This window comes from Glycine max, chromosome 18 (genome assembly GCF_000004515.6).
Source record: "Glycine max cultivar Williams 82 chromosome 18, Glycine_max_v4.0, whole genome shotgun sequence".
NCBI classification, from domain to species: domain Eukaryota; kingdom Viridiplantae; phylum Streptophyta; class Magnoliopsida; order Fabales; family Fabaceae; genus Glycine; species Glycine max.
Window position 1 is genome coordinate 12,508,335 of NC_038254.2, and position 19,584 is coordinate 12,527,918.

Genomic DNA, 19,584 nt, shown 5'->3' on the forward strand with positions numbered 1-19,584 from the left:
GAATCCTTAACAGCAAAAGCATGAGATCGTGAAGCATCATTTGTGGAGTGGAGAGCAGAAACAGAAGTACCAATCTCTCTCTGTTTTTCTTCTTGAACCACTAGAGAAAAATTTTGATTAATGGAAGGGAAAGGATCCATAGAAAGAATCTGACCCCGAATTGAACTATAGGATTCATTGAGTCCCATAAAGAAATGTATGGCATACTCCATCTGTGCATAGTCATGCCAAGGACGAATGCCATTGCAGGTGCATAAATGTGCAGGCTTTAATTCAGAAATTGATTCCCAAATGGATCGTAGCTTGGAATAATAGGATGAGACAAACATAGAACCGTACTGTAGATTTGCTAGTTCATGTTTCAACTGGAAAATCAAGGGACCATTCCTCTATTCAAATCTCTCCTTAAGATCATTCCAAATAGCTTGACCAGTGGAACAATGAAGGATGCTTACTTGTATCTCCTTTGTAAGAGAGTTGAGAAGCCAAGAAGCAATGATGCTTTCATTTTGCTGCCATAAAGCATTACTGGAGTGCTCTAATGGAGGTTTGAGAATGGAACCATCCACAAAACCGAATTTATTTTTGCCAAGAAGTGCCATCTTGATGGCTTTCTTCCAAGAATTATAATTCTCTCCAGATAAAGGATGAGTGACGAGGCTCAAACCAGGATTATCACTGGTTTGTATGAGGAAGGGATTAGAATCATCCATGGCACCCATGAAACCAAAGAGAAAAAGGAGAAGAAAAGCTAGAAGGAAATCAGAGAAAGTGGAAGAAGTGTATTTCTTCTGATACCATATTGATAGAGAGCTTTGTGCAGCAAGGAAATCTGCAAAATATTATTGATGATTATTGGATACAAGGTTGCATACACAGTGCTTTATATCCAGCTTAACAAACTTAGTAACTAACTCCATTCTAACTAATTGCCAACTAGTCTAACTACCCTCTAACTGAAGTAACTAACTCCATTTCTTCATACAGCTTCAATAGAACTTGGGGTAGAGCCAGGCATGGTAGACTCAGAGGTGGTGCCTTCTTCAATTGCTGTGCTTGTGCCTATTCTCAGAGCAGCAAATGAGATTGAGGAGGAGAATCCTAGAGTTGCGTATCTTTGTGAGTATTTTTAATTTCATCAGGTTTTGATTATTTTTTTTGTTTGCTTGATCATTGTTAGAAATTATGGTTCAAAAGAGAGATTTGAGAAATAAAAAAAGTATAGAACTGCAAAGAAGAATGTGTTGAAAATGATTAACGGAATTTTACAAGGAGTACAATGGGGCTTATATAATAAATAAGAACTAATTTTCTAATTGACCTTACTAATTTGTAAATTACATTTTACATCTCTAATAGCCCCTTGTAAGCTGAAAGTTGAAGTGGATCAGAGAGTCACTAGAATGGAGGTTGACTACTAAGACATTTTCTGCACAAAATAAAAACAGCTTATGATTTTTATGCTCTAGGTGTTTCACACTTTCTCACGTAAGAAGTTGTGAGGAACAAGGAAATGCTTTCTCACGCTTGAATACTGAATAGATAGTACAGTCATAGTTTATTTATGTATTGGGAAGCTAGTTTTCCACAACTGTTTACAACATACTATTTCTAATAATTATTAGAAGCAACTTTTCTGATACAAATTACTAGTACGCTGCTTTTGAAGTCTAAAACTGATTTATATTGATTTGAAAGTTTGACATTCAATTATATAACTTAAATAAAATGTATTTCTAAAACGAAAACTCAATAAATCAGAATATGAGTAGCAAACAATAACAGAGAATATTCCATGTAGGGATTTTTATACTGATTTACCCTCAACCTTGAGATACATCTAGTCCTTGTCTCCTGTAGGATTTTCACTGCAATTTCACAAAAATACATGAGTATTCTTTTCCTATTCATTGAACAAACTCATTTTCTCTCTCTTAAATCACTCATTGTGTGGATCCATAGTGATGTACAGATCTATGCAAACACTCTTTCAGATATTCCAAATGATGGAGACAGACTCTGGAGTGTTTGCAAAAGGAATCTCTGTCCAAAGTAGAATTTTATAGAAACACAAATTTCTGAAATCATATATGTTATCTTCCTTCCTTACATTAAGCTTTACGAATGAAGGATGCATTTTTAAGTTTTTAGGCAATTATCTATTCATGGCTCTTAAGAGACATTCAAACTCAATCAAATTAAATGGTCATAAGAAGTTGTATGTATATTGTCTTTTCAATTCAATTGTGCATTGAATGATCTATTTATCTCTTTTGCTACTTATGGTGTCCTTTTTCAGTTTTCGAAATCCCAACTGCTATTTGAATTTAAATTCTTGATAACTATTGTGAGTTGGATTTCCATAGGCATATTCTCTAATAGGTTTAGCAATCTGTAAGAATGATGCTTCCGAATATTGTTTCCTACAAGATGCTTCTTTTAGGTGATTCTGAATATTGAAGTGCTTGTGCATCAGTCTTCTAGTTTTCTTTTTGCTTTGTTTGCATTTATATGTAGGTTCTTGCTTCTAAACACATATTAGTTTAGTTCTAAACAAGCTGCTTCTAATATTGCACTTTTATAGCTTCTGAACAATGCTGGTATGCTTGTCTCATTCCTTGTTCAGTTTCCATATTCTAATGGATCTTTTGATCATATGTAGCTTCTGATCTTTCTACCTTTGACAAATTCATCTTTTGAGCATGCTTCTAATCATATGCAACTTCTGATCTTGCTGTACTTTAATATTCTGAAAGTATGTTCAGCCTAGTATGCTTTTGATAAACTTTTCTTGTGATTAAGTTGCTTTTGAAGAGTAGACTTTGTTTCTGGAGGCTATGATCTTTGTGACAGATACGTCTTAAGCTTCATCTATGCTCTTTGTGATGTTATCATCAAGTTCTGTTTTTATAATCACATTTCAAAGCAATCTATTTGTAACTTATGTTCAAACTTCAAAAGGGTTAGAATTTGCTTCTTTTCAGTTTGTTATCATTTAAACTTCATGACATGAGGGGCTTAACCCAGCAGAAGGTGTTCACAACACTTTGGAAAGGACAATTCAAGTGCATATCAAATCAAAGGAAATTCCTTATGACTGCAGAATTGTCAAGCACAAACTCATATTTCTCCTTTTTACAATTTGACCACATTAATTACTTAGAATTTTGTTTAAGGGCTTTCACTCCTTCTAATACATATAGAATTATGTAAAACAACATTAATGTGAGAGTAGTGATAGTTGCTCGGAGCTTTCTTTCAAACTTCTCGGTGGTGTGCAAGTCAGCTTACCTTATTGGGGTATTCTGTTTTTATGTTAATAAGGATTCTTTATTCTCCAAACTCAGTAATTTATATATGAACAACTCCTATTAGGGCACTTAATGTGTTAATGCTTTTATTTCCAGCATTCTTACTAAGACAGTTTGTGCATTTCTTGGATGTTGATATTTTATGTATCCTCTGTATAAGACATTATCCAATCTTGTATTGTTTCTTGACTATTATTGGCGGGAATAACATACCTGATATGGCATAGGGGTGTTGATGATCGAATAGCAGTAATTTAAACTTTAGCTGAGATAAAGGAGTAGATAAGAACTGACCTACAAAATATATTGTCCATAAAGGGTGGGACACAGGAGAAAAATACCCTAATGCATGTTTGTTCAACTTATTTTAAAGAAATAGTGACTTATTTTTATCAGATTTCTGAGATAGCTTTTTAAAAATAAGTGATTATTTCCCCACAACAATCTATACCAAATATGCAGAGCAATTTTTGTAAACACCAAAGCCTCCTGTAATTCTTTTGTTTGCCATCTTTCTTGACACGGAGTATTTAGTGAAGACAAAAACTAAAGTTGTCTTTATATGATTCATGTTACTATCATCTATCACCATTTCTAATTCTTTTTACCATTGATTAGAGAAATATTTTCTGTAAATGTACAGATAGATTTTCTGTGACTGAAATATGTTTGTGCTGTCTGATATATACTCAAGTTTTGCATTTGCTCCCTCATAAATTTTTCCTTCATTTTTACTCCCTGATATTTGAAAATTTTTGTTATAGGTTCCTGCCGTTAGCTTCCATCAATATGGTGCTGACGTGTGTTAAGCTGACATGTCACCATGCCACATATGTTGTCACATGTGCTCAAAGGATGAAATTATAGGCAGCAAATGCAGAAACCCCAGAAATTATAGGGAGCTGATGCAAAAACCTTGAAATTCTAGAGAGCAAATGCAAAGCACTAACTCCTTCGAGCACATATCGCAGAATACGTGGCATGCTGACATATCAACTTAATGGACACGTCAGCGCCAAATTGACAAAAGCTAACAGTAGGGTCCTATAACAAAAAATTTCAAATATCAAGGAGCAAAACCAAAGGAAAAATTTATCACGGAGTAAATGCAAAACTCGAGTATATATCAAGGAGCATGAACATATTTTAGCCATTTTCTGCTAGAAATTGTTCTCATATGCTTTACTTCAAACTGCATCTGCCTTTTATATGCTATAAAAGTTTATTTATGAAAAATGGTGACTTTAGTTGTCACTTGTCTCAGTTGTCTGAACTTGTTTCACTACTGATTCTACTCCAGTGGGTTCCTATATATTCCTCAAAAAACCAACATGTGGTTTCTCATACATAGACTTCAAATTCTCTGATTTTGCAGAAACTAACCCTTTTCTATCTAGTCCGCATGAGGGAGATGAACCTCCAACTATACTCACTAAATATTATTTTTTCTCAGGGCAGTTTTATTGAACTTAAATTTGGTCTGTTTAACAGAACTCAGAAGAAAAAGCATATAACAAAATAAATATTAGTAAAAATATACCCAAAACAGCCTGTATTGTAAAGTATCACATTGAAGCTAGATTCTGTTTGCAGAATTGTTACTCTGACAGTGAACACAAATTTAAAGTCAACATCTAAAAAATGAAATGAAACAACTAAATATAATTGAAACATTCTTTCAGCTTGTCAAAGATGTTTTTAAGTTATATTTGCAGAAGAGTATATGGTACTGAGGTTTTCTTGTTTAATTAGGTCACTTCCATGCATTTGAGAGTCCCTCTACACTTCATACAATACAGTGGCAAACACCACGCCCCCTTAATTTAAACTTTTCTGTCCCTCTAGACTACATTCTTCTCTCAACTCTATCATAAAGGTTTTGCAAGAGTGGTGGTGGAGAGTCCACATGTTTTAAAAATGAAACGATGTGTAGCCTGAATTTATTGTGCATGGCTAACCCCAAAAGAATATGGTAGTAATCATCATGGGATGTTATAAAGTCTCTTACAGGAGATCTGTAAAAGAATCCCCTCAAGTTACAGGGAAAAAGAAATGAAGAAACAATCAAAATGGACAAATAATCATTCAATAAAAACCATGTAGTAGGCAAAAAAAACCAAGCTGTTGGTGCTTCATATATTCATGTATTCCTCAAAAGTCAAAAGACCAACACATGGTTTCTCATAGATAGACTTCAAAGTCTGGCAGAAACTAACCCATTTCTATCTGGTCTCCGTGAGGGAGATGAACCTCCAACTATACTCACTTGACAATCCTTTTTTCTAAGGGCAGTTTCAGTAAAACTAAGTTTGCTTTGTTTAACATAATCCAAACAGTACAGAGAAGAAAAAGGATATAACAAAATGAATATTAGTAAAAGGGAAATGAAACAACAAAATGGAACGGAAGCATTCCTTCAGCATGTCAAAGGTGTTTTTACCTTGTATATTTGCGGAAGAGTATATAATATTGATGTTTCTTTGTTTTTCTAATTAGGCCGCTTCCATGCATTTAAGAAGGCCCATTCAATGGATCCAACATCAAGTGGGCCTGGTGTTCGTCAGTTCAAATGTTACCTATTGCACAAACTGGAAAAGGTACACTGGCTTTTATTTTCTTACAGTTCTTATAGTTTTTGAATGTTCTGTTTTGTTATCTCTGGTGTCTATGTGCTAGTAATGATGGGTGTCCTGTTGATTCATCAGTTCTTAAAAATTAATCTCAGCCATATAGGTATTCTCTTTTTCTTTTTAATAAAAATCTTCTTTTTATCAGGAAAATATTAACATTAGACAATGATTATGTTATGGCTATATAGGTTGATCATTTATGAATAGGAACAGCAGTCATTTCTTAATTCCTACCCAAAAATTGAGAAACAAGTAGTTGATTATTAAACATTTTTTAAATTTCAAGATTGCAGGAAGAGGAGCTTACAGCAAGACATGCTCTAAGAACTGATGCTAGGGAGCTGCAGACCTACTACCAACATTTCTATGAAAAGAAAATCCGGGATGGAGAATTTAATCAAAGACCGTGAGGCTTAATCTTAAACTTGTGCTTTCAAGTTTTATGAATTGTGTTATGATGTCTGATTCTTCTGATATTGCTCTTGAAGGGAGGAGATGGCTAAGAATGTTCAGATTGCCACTGTATTGTATGAAGTGCTAAAGACTATGGTATCTCCACAAAATATTGAGGAAAAGGTTTGTTTTGCTTGATTAGGCTACCATGACTAAAATTTGTATAATACTTGTAAACATAGTTCGGACATGGACTAAGGATGTTGTTTTATTGCCAGACAAGAAGGTACGCTGAGGATGTTGAGCATAAGAGGGGACGATATGAACACTATAATATCCTTCCATTATATGCTGTTGGTGTTAAACCAGCAATCATGGAACTTCCCGAGGTTTGTATGTCTGGGACATATACATTGTATGTTTTGCTTCTGCCAATAATATAATTGCTCAGAAATTTTAAATTTTGAATCTGCTTGTTTTCTTTTTCTTGAACATTATAGATCAAAGCAGCAATTGCTGCTTTATGTAACGTGGATAATCTTCCAATGCCCATAATTCATGCAAGACCTGACGATTCTACAGTGCCTATGGAGAGGCTTAAAGAAGTGAATGATATACTTGATTGGATTGCCTTTGTTTTTGGGTTTCAGGTAATGAATATTTTCCCCCTCCCCCTTCTATTTCCTAATCTCACTTTAATATGAAATTATCCTGGTTACAAATGTAGGTGAGAATTAGGTGCCACACCTAGACGGAATCTAACGTGCCACGGTCTAGCATTGCACCGTGCCACACTTTTGTGAGCCGTTAGATATAACAGTTAATAATTGAAGGGTTGTTTTTTTTTAGTTATTTGATTTTGTTAAAGCAAGACAGCATATACCATGAAAACATAAAACAAAACCATAAAACCGTAGAACAAAAAGAGAGGAAGGGAAGAATAGAGTTATTTTTGCTTTTCTTTGCTACATAACCATGTTGTTCTGCATGTTTTCATTCCCTCTATGCCTTTCATGGCCTCCGAAACTCCTTCCACTGAAAATTCTTTGGACCCCACTTCAGCCATGACGTTTACTAACGTCCCATTCATTCCATGTGAAAAATTGACTGGATCCGCCAATTATACTACCTGGGCAGCCATTGTCAAACTTTGGTTTCATGGTCAAGGACATGCTGACCACTTGACAGCTAAGGTTACGGACATTCCCAATAAGGATCTAGCCCTTTGGCGCCAAATAGACACCTCTTTGTGCAACGTCCTTTGGTACTCTATTGCTCTTAATCTTCAAATTTCATACCAGGCATTTGACACAGGTTATGAGGTTTGGAGCAAAGCCAAGAAAGTTGACTCCAACGATGTTCATTGTCTCTACAGTGTGATAACCACTATGTTGTCCACAAAACTTGAGAATATGCATATGTAGACGTATCTTGGTAAGCTCGATCGTTTGATTGCTAATGATTATAACAATTTGATGTCTTTCACTTCTAATTCAGAGACTTTTTATCGGCAACGTAACCAGTACTTCATGCTTCTAACTCTTCCTAGTCTCCCACATGACATTGATTCGGTGCATAACCAGATTTTGTTGGCCCCTACTGTTCCTACTCATGACATAGTTAGTGAACAGTTATTGTGTCTCTCCACTCCTCATGTTTTTGGTCATTCCTTTGCCTTTTCCTCTTTTGTTGATTCCTCCACCGTTGTCTCACACTTATATCATGGAGGAGGTTGTGCTGGCAAGAATCATCGTTCGAATTATTGTAAAAATTATGGCCACATTGAATCGAAGTGCCACACCAAAGTTCAAAACTAGTTGAAATCAACAAATGTTGCCTAGGTCACTAATATCCAGCCCCCACTGAGGATGTCACTTTCTCTGCCAGCGAGTATCATGATTCCTTTAGTTTTGAGCAGTCCAGCAATCTACCTTGTCTGTTACTGTCTTAGCTCGATCTGGTAATCCTGTAGCCTTTGTCTCTTAGTCATCATCTCTTGGACCTTGGATACTTGACTCAAGGTCCTCTGATCATATGATCGGTAACCAATTTTTTTCTCTCAATAGTCATTATTGGACCCTTTGTCTTCTGTTACTCTCGCAGATGATTGTTAGATTAAAGTTGGTGGCATTGGTAAAACCCACCCACTTCCCAACCTCCCTTTGAATTTTGTCTTGTTTGTTCCTTGTTGTCCTTTCAATTTGATTTCCATTAGCAAACTCACTTGCTCCCTTAATTTCTTTATCTTGTTTGTTAATAATTTTGTTCTGGTTCAGGATCGATGAACTAAACAGATGATTGGAGCAGAACATGCATCTAGGGATTGTATCACCTTTTACCATCGATTGCCTGTGAATCCACTGCTTCTGCCGATCTTACGCGTCTGCCTTTATCATCCCAGCTTAGAGAAGTTGCGTCTTTTAGTTCTTAGTCCCTCTACACTTACGCTGTTATAGTGTGACTCATGTCAGTTAGAAAAACATGTTTGTAATTCTTATAGTCCTCGAGTAAAAAAAATGTGCTAAATCACCATATTGGATAAAACTAAGTGATAAAGTGTTTGAGAAGCTGAGAAAGTGTTTGAAAAGATGAGAAAATTGAGAGAAAAGACTGATTATTACTAGACTGAAAAGTTAATCTGAGTTGGTTACAAAGAGAGGTATATATAGACCTCTGAACCTTTACACTAGCACTAACAGAATCTAACCAACTAACAGTAAAGGTTAACTGAATTAACTAACAAACTAACTATACTAACTAACAGACTAACTGAATTAACTAGCAAACTAATTGTACTAACTAACTGAACTAACTAATTTTGTTATTAGATATCTAATGCTAGATAAATGTTGTTAGCAAAGGCTAACAGTCCTTACAAGTACACACAATTACAAACTATTTATACAGTTTTACAACACATGCTCTAATATTCTAATATCCTCCCTCAAACTCAAGGGGAAGAGTTTTCAGAAGAAATACTATTCATATTGAGTTTGTCTCTGAGTATCTCAAATCTTGCTGAACAAAGAGGCTTCATCAGCACATCAGCCTGATCTAAGGCTGGAATATGTACAATTGAAAATTGTTTGGCCAGAACTTTTTCTCTAAGAAGAAGACATCAACTTCCATGTGCTTTGTATAACTATGGAACACAAGGTTGTGAGCAATGGACACAACACTTTGGTTGTCACAGAAAAGGACAGGAGTAGTGAATAGCACTTGTAATTTTGTTAAAAGAGCATGAATCCAAGTTAACTCAATGGAAGTTTGAGCTAAACTGCGATATTCAGCTTCAGTGCTAGATCTGGCTGTGAATTTTTGTTCGCGGGACCACCAAGATATTAGGTTTAGACCAAGAAATATTGCAGCCCCTAAGGTGGAACACCTGTCATCCACATTTGATGCCCAATCAGCATCACAGAATGCATGGATAACCAAGGGCCTTGTAGCAAGAGCAGGCTAAAGAAGTAATCCATGAGATAAAGTTCCCTTGAGATACCTTAGTATTCTTTTCACTATTGGCCAATGAGAGTCTAGAGGTGCAGCCATAAATTGACAAACCTTATTGATAGCAAAACTGATTTCAGGCCTTGTGAGAGTAGCATATTGTAAGGCACCAACCACTGATCTATATAAAGTTGGGTCATGAAAAATATCAGCACCATGTCAAGATAGTTTGCAATTAGATACCACTAGAGAAGAAATAGAATGGGCTTCAGCCATGTGAGTTTTGTGAAGTCAGTCTCGAATGTATTTACTCTGAGTCATCAATACAGAATTATTAGGGAGATATTTGATCTCTAGACCCAATAAATAATCCAAATGACCAAGTTGTTTGAGAGAGAATGCAGTGTGAAGTTTGGTTGTGAGCTGTTGACTTAGAGAGGTAGAACTACCTGTGATGATTATATCATCCACATAGACCAAAACATAAACAGTATGAACCTGCTGCTTGTAGACGAAAAGAGAAGTGTCACATTTGCTCCTTTCGAATCCAAACTGAAGTAGAGTGGATTTCAGCCTATCAAACCACTGCCTTGGAGCTTGTTTCAAGCCATAAAGAGCTTTATTTAGCTTGCAAACCGGGGATTTATCTGCAACTTCAAAACATGAAGATTGTGTCATAAATATAGATTCTTTAAGAACCCCATTTAAGAAAGCATTATTTACATCAAGCTGAAATAACTCCCACCCATGTGACAGAGCAAGGGTAAAAACAATACGAATAGTAACAGGTTTGATTAAAGGAGAAAAGGTCTCATGAAAGTCAAAGCCATGAACTTGATGAAACCCTTTTGCTACCAGCCTTACTTTAAACTTGTTGATGGAACCATCAGAATTTTCCTTTACTCTAAAAACTCACTTGCACCCAATAGCCTATCTATTGGAAGGTAAAGAAACTAAGTCCCAAGTTTTATTTTTCAACAAAGCATCATATTCTTGTTGCATGGCAACACGCCAATCTGCATTTTCTAGAGCTTGCTTCATAGTTTTAGGTTTAGAATGAGTAAGAAATAACGAAGGATGTAGTCTAGGATTTTGAATTCCAAATTTGAATCTTGTTTGCATGGGATGTGTGTTAGTTGGTATAGAGCTTGGTGCTGAAGGAGACTTAGAGGAGGATTTATTGATGGTTGTGGACTCTAAAGTTTGAGGATGAACAGATGTGCATTCAGAGGGGGTGAGTGAATGAGATTCAGGAAGAGGAATTGTAGGTGAATGAATGGGATTATTGGAAAAACCAGGAAGAACAAGAGGTGTAGAAGTAGAATGAGAGGGAGATGGTTGAGACAATTTAGGTGTAGTGACTATTGAAGGTGGAGATAGATTAGGATTAATAGTGAAATAAGAGTCAAGATTTTTGACTGAGTTGGAAAAGGAGGGAAAAAGATCAAAATAAGGAAATCTCAATTCATTAAAGAACACATCTTTAGAGATATATATTTTTCCAGGAGATAGGCATCTGTAACCTTTATGAGATGAAGAATACCCTAAAAATAAACATTCTTGAGATCTAAAATCAAGTTTATGTGCATGATAAGGTCTTAACAAGGGAAAACAAACACAACCAAATGTTTTAAGGAATTGAAAATCAGGATCCTTGTTAAAGAGAGTGACAAAGGGTATGGCAAAATTTAGGGAAGCAATCAGAAGTCTGTTGATTAGATAGACAGTAGTGGTAAAAGCATAATCCCAAAACTGCAAGGGTAATGATGCATGATGTAACAATGTAAGGCGCAAATCAACTATGTGCCTATGTTTCCGTTCAACCACACCATTTTGATGATGAGTGTGAGGACAAATAAGTCTATGAGAGATGCCATAAGAATTTAGAAAAGTAGTAAAAGGTCTATATTCACCATCCCAATAAGACTGAACACTTTTGATTTTAGTATTAAGTTGAAGTTCAACCATTGACTTAAAAGCTTGAAAGACATAGAGAGTTTCACCCTTAGATTTGATGAGAAATATCCAAGTGTACCTAGAAAAGGACACATGGTATTTATAACCAGCATATGAAGTTAAATGTGAAGGTCCCTACAAGTCTGTGAAGATAAGTTCCAAAGGAGAATAAACATAAATAAAAGTGTGAGATGGTAATATGTGAGACTTTCCCATACAACATGAAGAACAAAAATATGAGAGGTTTTTATTTGATGGAGAAATATTACAATGTTTGAAAACTAGTTGCATTACATGTCTATTAGGATTACCTAATCTAGTATGCCAAAGACTAGCAGTATTAGCAAAAGAAACAACAGAATTAGGAACCAATATGACCACTACCATGGCCAAAAGATCCTTTAAAACCACCAAAAACACCATATTTATAGGAATTCGGGTGTGAATAACCTAGAGTGTAGTTCTGTGATGGAGAGCTTAACATTTGAGCTTCTTTATTGTAACGAACCAAATGTGTTTCATGGCCATAAAGCAAGGCCTCAATTTCAGCTATTGATGGAGTGTGTTTCTTGCCTTCAATTATAGAGATTATCGGTGCATAATCTGACGAGAGCCCTTCAAGCAGTGCATCAACATATTCCTCATGTTGCACCGAAACAACAACTCCAACAAGTTCATCAACATAACTTTTGATTTTATGCATATATTCATCGATAGATTTGCCTTCAAGTGAAACTGCACGCATCGCGGTTCTCAATTGTCTAGCACGACATTTAGTGTGCAAGCTGAAATACTCATGAATATTGTCCAAAACCTGATACGAATGATTCGAGCCCAGCATGTGTGACGCCCTCTACCTCTCACATATATGTACTAATAATAAAAGAAATAAGAAATCAGAATTAATTAAAAGTTTTTAAAACACATTTAAATACAAGCCTTTCAAAAGGGTAAAAGGCTCACATTCACTTTTCTAACCTCATAATAAAACTTGTCCAAATAAATAATAAATCATCTCGGCTCAAAACAAGGTTGTCCAAAACTTCATGCAGTTAATATAGAAACCTATACCCCAATGTCACATCCTATCAGAGAATTGTGTTCTCGTGTCCTCTAGCATGAGGTTCTTCATAGTCATCCATCTAACCATCTGCTCCCATGAACACAAAGTTCAAGATCATCACAGGATCCAAACACAAATAGCACATGGGGAGTGAGTTATCACATTTCTAATTAATAGAGAGAAATAAGACAACATGTAGGTATAAATATCATATAAACAAAATACAATTTACTTAAGTATAACTCACATTATTTCACCACTTTGTTGCACAACATCACATCACAACACCACACGTCTCATTCATTTTCACAACATTCACGTACTCAATGATCAAAACACAATATCACTAAATCAATCAATATCGATCAATACACAAGCGTTATGCAACAGATACACTAAGACTCAATCCTATATGCAATGTGGTACCATGTCAGTGAAAAACCTTGTCGGGCACCTAGGAGTACATGACAAGACAAACCACACACTAGCAAGTCAGGCCCCTCTCACTAGGTAAAATCATAGGGAGACCAGTCAGGGTCACGCTATTTTGCGAGAATGCTTCAGCCATGTGGGATCGGCACAGACTTAAAGGAGTATTCAAACCGGGTGTATTTACCCCCAAGGCCTACACTCTGAATAGTCCGTCAGGGCCTTTCCCTCCTGATTCAGGTCCAACCTAGAAAATATTTTAGCACATAGACTCTATCTATGAACTGTACAAAACACACGACTCCTCAATTTTTCCCAAAATAGTTTTATCTCGTCGCGCTTGTGATTAAATTCGTTGGGTCCCCACAGTGGTTTCCATCACAATACTTATCGTGCATGAACTCGTCGCCCTTAAAGGGTCTTAACATTTACTCGTTCATAACTCAATGTACACAACATCTCAATGCACATATATATTACAAGTAAATACATACTCAATTTATCACATACACTCAGGCTCAATCACAATGGTATAATCTCAATTTAACATGTTATCACATCTCATGAATCATATATACTTTACCTATAAACTATGCAATACACACGACTACTCAATTGTTCTCAAAATAATTTTATCTTGTCGCACTTGTGATTAAACTTGTCGGATCCTCACAGTGGATCTCATCACAATACTCGTCGCACAAAAACTCGTCGCCCTTAAAAGATCCTACAATTGTGACTACACAATTCATAGCTCACAACTCAATACACACATCTCAATACACATCTATTTCACCATTCATCACAGGTTCAATTTGTCACTCACTCATAATTTGAATCACAATTTCATAATCTCAATATAAAAATTTATACAAAAGGTTTATCACAACATGGGGGGTAAATCCCCTCAAATAATTTCACATAATTATATCAAAATTGTAAGTATAAAAAAACAAAAACACCAAGAGCACTCAATTTTATCAACCAATTTGCATCAGGAAATCAATATTGTATTTATAATCATAAAGGAAAAATTATAATTCAATAAACATCCCAAAATAAACCCCAATTTAAATCTCCACGTGTGTTACGACAGTGATAGTGGCATCTCTAGCAATTTCCTGAGATTCCTTGAGCTATTCCTCTGATTTGCTCACATAGGATTTTCAAGCGTTAGAGTGAAGAAGAAGAGATTAAATCCTTCATTTTATACTATATTTGTGTGATTCATTTTTCTCTCTCCACGAATATTATGATGAAAATCCCAACGGTGAAAATATCCAGAATTGAATTGCGAACCAGATGTCCAAATTTCACAATGATCCAACGGTTAACGAGTCCAAGATCATAGTTTTATTGGACAAGTTTTGAGTATTTGCGGAAAAAGAGAAAGCTACGATTCAAATGACATTTCTCTTAACTCTAACATTGTTATACAATTTCCAATGGTGAAAACTCTCGGAAATGAGTTGCAAACCTGGTACTTAAATTTCTTGACGATTCAACGGTAAAAGAGTTTGGGATCGTCATTTTACCGAGACAAGTTTGAGTGTATGTGGAAAAAAAAGAGGGTTTTGGGAGTGAGAGAAGGGAAAACGAATTTGAGAGGAAGAGAAAGCGCAGAGATGTATCGTCAGTCTGAAAACTGACCTAAGATGTCTCTATTTATAGCTAAGGTACTCTCACTCTATTTATTTTTTAGTTTGTTTTATATAAAGAACTCTATTTTATTTTCTATCAAATGTATAAATAAAATACCTTTTTTATTTTCTCTCAAACCATTATTTTAATTAATAAAGTTATTTCTCCTTATTTATTTAATTATAAAAATCTCATCATTTTTCTAAAACTCTATTTATTTATAAATAACAATCATTTTTAAATTAGTTTACGAAAAATGGGATGTTACAGCACGCGTGACAAGATTGATTTTGAGAGTGTGGATTGCAGCCAAACAAGAAGTGTTTGGTCCTGAACTTCCTAAGCTTCATACTCAGGATTCACATGATCTGCAACACGATCATCCTCCACGAGATAGCGAGGCGGAATGACAAGATTGACAATGAAATGCTGTAATTTATGCGCTTGATCACTGGTTCTACATGATGTCGCCAGTGAAGTAGTTTGAATCATCGAGCTTCTCGGCAACAGAAATGACTGACTGAGTTACATGATTAGAAGGTGCGGAATACATGGATATACAGATCATGAATGATAACTACAAAGGATAGGCTCTCGATACCATATTGGAAAAAATTGAGTGATAAAGTGTTGAGAAGATAAAAAAAATTGAGAGAAAAGACTGATATTATTACTAGACTGAAAAGTTAATCTAAGATGGTTACAAAGAGAGGTATATATAGACCTTTGAACCTTTACACTAGCAGTAACAGAATCTAACCAACTAACAGTAAAGGCTAACTAAACTAACTGTACTAACTAACAGACTACTTGAATTAACTAACAAACTAACTATACTAACTAATTATGTTATTAGATATCTAATGCTAGAGAAGTGTTGTCAGCAAAGGCTAACAACCCTTACAAGTACACACAATTACAAACTGTTTATACAATCTTACAACACATGCTCTAATATTCTAATACACCATTTGCTTTAGTTCACTCCGTTATATGGAGGCCTAATCAAGTATGTTCAACTTTACATTATTACTATTTTGTTACATTTATTGATGACTTTTCTCATGGTTCTGGGGTCTTCTTAATGAAATTAAAACCGTTCTGATGTCTTTTCTATCTTTTAAAGTTTTTTTGCATGAAATTACTAATCAATTTGGGACACCTATTTAAAATTTACGCACTAATAATGTCAGAGAATATTTGTCTTCCCAATTTTAGTCTTTTGTAGCATCACAGGAAATTCTCCATCAAACTTCTTGTGTTCTCACACCATAACAAAATGGTGTCACTGAACAAAAAAATCGTCACCTGGTTGAAACCACTCCTACCTTTCTCCCTTACTGCATGTTCCATGATCAATTGCATGCCTTCACCTGTCCCCAACAATAAGACCCTATCTCTATCTTGTAACTACAATAGGAACTCTGCCTTGTTCCTTTCTGTGTCTTTGGCTGTACATGTTTTGTCGATCTTACTCAAAGTAAAGATAAACTCTTTGCCAAGTTTCTTAAGTGTGTTTTTCTCGGTTACTCTTGCCTCCAGAAAGGATATTGTTGCTTTTGTTTGCAACTTTAATGGTATCTTATTCATGCTAATGTCATTTTCTTTGAGTCTACTACATTCTTCTTTGAGACTGTTTTCAATAATGAACCTCTAGCTAATCAACCTATTGTTTCAACTTTGGTGTGTTGTTCCACAACCACTAATGTTTCATTTGCGAAGTTTGTGACATCCACTAGTGGTTCTAGCTAATGATCCCCCAGCATCATCTCCTTTTCCAAATGAACCTCCAACAATGTCTCTTACACCTGATTTTCCCATTGTCCTGCACAAAGGTATTTAGTCCACCTGCAATACTAACCCTTTATATCCTCGTACTCTTCATTGTGACCAATTATCTCCTCTATGGATTCTCTGTCTATTCCTAAGTCTACTGGTCAAGCTATGGCTATTCCTTGTTGGTGACAGGCAATGTTGGATGAATTTGCTACTTTACAGGTTAGAGCCACATGGTAACTAGTACTTTTGACTCTAGAGAAGACTACTATTTATTGTAGCTTGTGTACAGAATGAAGGTTGGACCGAATGGTAGTATTGATCGATTCAAAGCTTGTTTGGTGGCTAAAAGGGGTATATTCAGATCTTTCGCCTCGACCATAAGGATACCTTTTCCCCCTTGGTTAAGATTAATTTTGTTCATTTGTTTCTTTCTATGGTTGTTATTTGTCTTGGCCACTTCACCAATAGGATATCAAAGTGTCTTCTTACATGGTGAGTTGCAAAATGAGGTTTACATGGATCAACCACTAAGTTTTAGCTTCTGGTGGATCTCATCTTGTTTGTCCTTTTCAATAATGCTCCCTCTATGGTTAGAAGTAGTCTCCTTGTGCCTAGTTTGGCCATTTCAGCTCGCCCTCAATTCAATTTGGTATGACTCATTGTAAAGCTAACCATTTTGTTATCTTCATTCACTCTTCATCTAGCCTTTGCATTTATTTGGTGGTCTATGTTGATGACATAGTCACTATTGGTGATGGCTCTAATGGTACTTGCTGATGTGTAAAATATGTAGGGCTCGCACTAGAGCAAGTGTACATCCTATGCAATAGTAACATGTGGACTCAAAAGTTCAGATGTTGAATCCAAATGACCAATTGTATTTTCAATTAGTCAAGTTTATTAAACTAACCATTGAAGTGATTAAAAAGAGAATTTAAATATTTTTATATGGTTTAATTTTTAGAAGAAAAAAAATAAATAAATACAAAGAGAGGTTTTGAGTGATGGTAAGAACGACTAGGAATTATGACTCACTAGATAAAAGACCAAAAATATAATTTGAACTTTTTATTTAGTACGATCATTTATTTTGAGGATGCTCTATGAGGGTTTCTTACTCTTCTTTTACCAAATTCTCTTTCTATTATTTAATTAATTCCTATTTAAAAATAGTAAAACCTGTCAAAATACATGGTATGGGATACTTGAAATAACAAAAATTTTGCTTAAATTCCTACTGCTCGTAACATTAATGGTATCTAGATAACAGTAGTATGGCATACTTACAGAATTGTGTTGAGAACATAAAAAAATTATTCTAGCATTATTTTATTTTATTTTACATTTGATAAGCATGTATTGTCGGTGTAAAAGTTTTTTTTAGTGTCAATCAATCAGATAATATCTTGGTAATAATTTTTAAGGTAATTATTATAAATGAAACTCAACAAACTTGTAATGCACATAGTGATTGGCAATGTAAAATGCCTTTACATCTACACTGTCAATCCATATATTATGTCATACTCACTTCTGGTGAATAATCTGATTTAATGTTTCCTTCTACTTCGGGATACAAAGAAAGGAAATGTGGCAAATCAAAGGGAGCACCTTATACTATTACTTGCCAACATGAATATAGGGGACAGGGCTGAATCATCTCATCAGGTGGCTATTATTTCCTGCAAATCTGCAAAAAGCTTTTGTGTTTCTGGATTTTTTTCATATTTCATGGACAGGATAATGCTAAATTTGAACGTTGTAATTACATTTCCACTTATCGTATTAAATGCTAACAAGAATCTTGTTGCAGCTCCACTCAGAAACTGTAGAAAAGTTGAAGGCTACAATTTTAAAAAATTATGAGTCATGGTGTCATTATGTGCATTGTGAAGACAATCTTAGGTAATTGAATGTTTTATTATGAGATAATAAAACCAAAAGTTTTCAATTTGAAATAACATTTTATTTTTAAACATTTTTTAAATTAAAAAGCAAAAAAAATATTACCATGTAACGCTTCAATCATCCCTTACTATTTTCTATAAATGTTTTTACTCAATTTAAAACCGTAAAATTAACCCTCCCTCCCCTTTATCTCCAAACCCGTGCCTCCAAGCACACTCTAAATTGTGCCTCATATAATGTTTATATACCAACAACAGCTCTTTGGTTCATTGTGGTGTATGAATTTTTTTAACATTATAGGTTTCTAGAAGATTACGACATGCAACAGATAGAGCTGATTTATATTGCACTTTATCTTCTAATATGGGGAGAAGCTTCAAATATTCGCTTTATGCCTGAATGTCTTTGCTATATTTTTCATCATGTAAGTTTTCTATTACTGTCTGTCAAACATTAATTATAAATGACATAGCATTCATTCTTCAGCTGTGCCTGCGCTGTGGGTCCATCATCTTAGTCTTATGCTGATCTATTACTTATAACAAACTTATGCTTCATTATGCCAAACAAAATGTTTCTTTGTGATACCTCTTTTAAACTATCATTGTCACCTCTATCAGTGACACTACATTTGTTATAGCTTCCATCTTTAACTATATTTTCTCATTTATATCTTTAATCGCCGGTTTCATTCTTCTGTGATTGAATGAAATCATTGAAATTAAGTGGAAGATATTTCATAAATAGAACAGATTGAGTAGATACTATTTTCAGATTAAACAAATAACATCATTTCTAATTATTTACCAAATTTCATTCTAATTAGGCAAAACCTTCTTCTATACACCCAGAACATTCACTTTTCCTCTTTATATATTAATGTTTTGGTTGAATTATTTTTAAAGGAAAAATATTTCAGTCAATACTTTTTCTCTTTATACAAGCAACAATACTTTTTTTAGTCCCTAATAAATTAACAAATTTTATATTTGTTCTCTAATGAAAAAATTCCTTTGTTATTAGTTCC

General features: G+C 34.8%; 1 protein-coding gene across 5 annotated transcripts in view; it reads left to right on the top strand.

Annotated features, from left to right (window-relative positions):
- LOC100813410 (callose synthase 7) overlaps positions 1–19,584 on the top strand; it is an 84,544-nt gene that overhangs the window by 4,571 nt on the left and 60,389 nt on the right. For 4 of the 5 annotated variants that reach the window (XM_041012352.1, XM_014770963.2, XM_041012353.1 and 1 more), the window contains exons 3-11: positions 988–1,119; positions 5,808–5,908; positions 6,235–6,347; positions 6,430–6,517; positions 6,613–6,723; positions 6,835–6,984; positions 18,231–18,317; positions 18,463–18,554; positions 18,858–18,981. In XM_041012352.1, coding sequence (XP_040868286.1) covers positions 988–1,119; positions 5,808–5,908; positions 6,235–6,347; positions 6,430–6,517; positions 6,613–6,723; positions 6,835–6,984; positions 18,231–18,317; positions 18,463–18,554; positions 18,858–18,981 — 998 coding nt within the window. Of the gene's footprint in view, positions 1–987; positions 1,120–5,807; positions 5,909–6,227; positions 6,348–6,429; positions 6,518–6,612; positions 6,724–6,834; positions 6,985–18,230; positions 18,318–18,462; positions 18,555–18,857; positions 18,982–19,584 lie in introns of all 5 variants that reach the window. The other variant, XM_014770964.2, reaches the window with a different exon arrangement.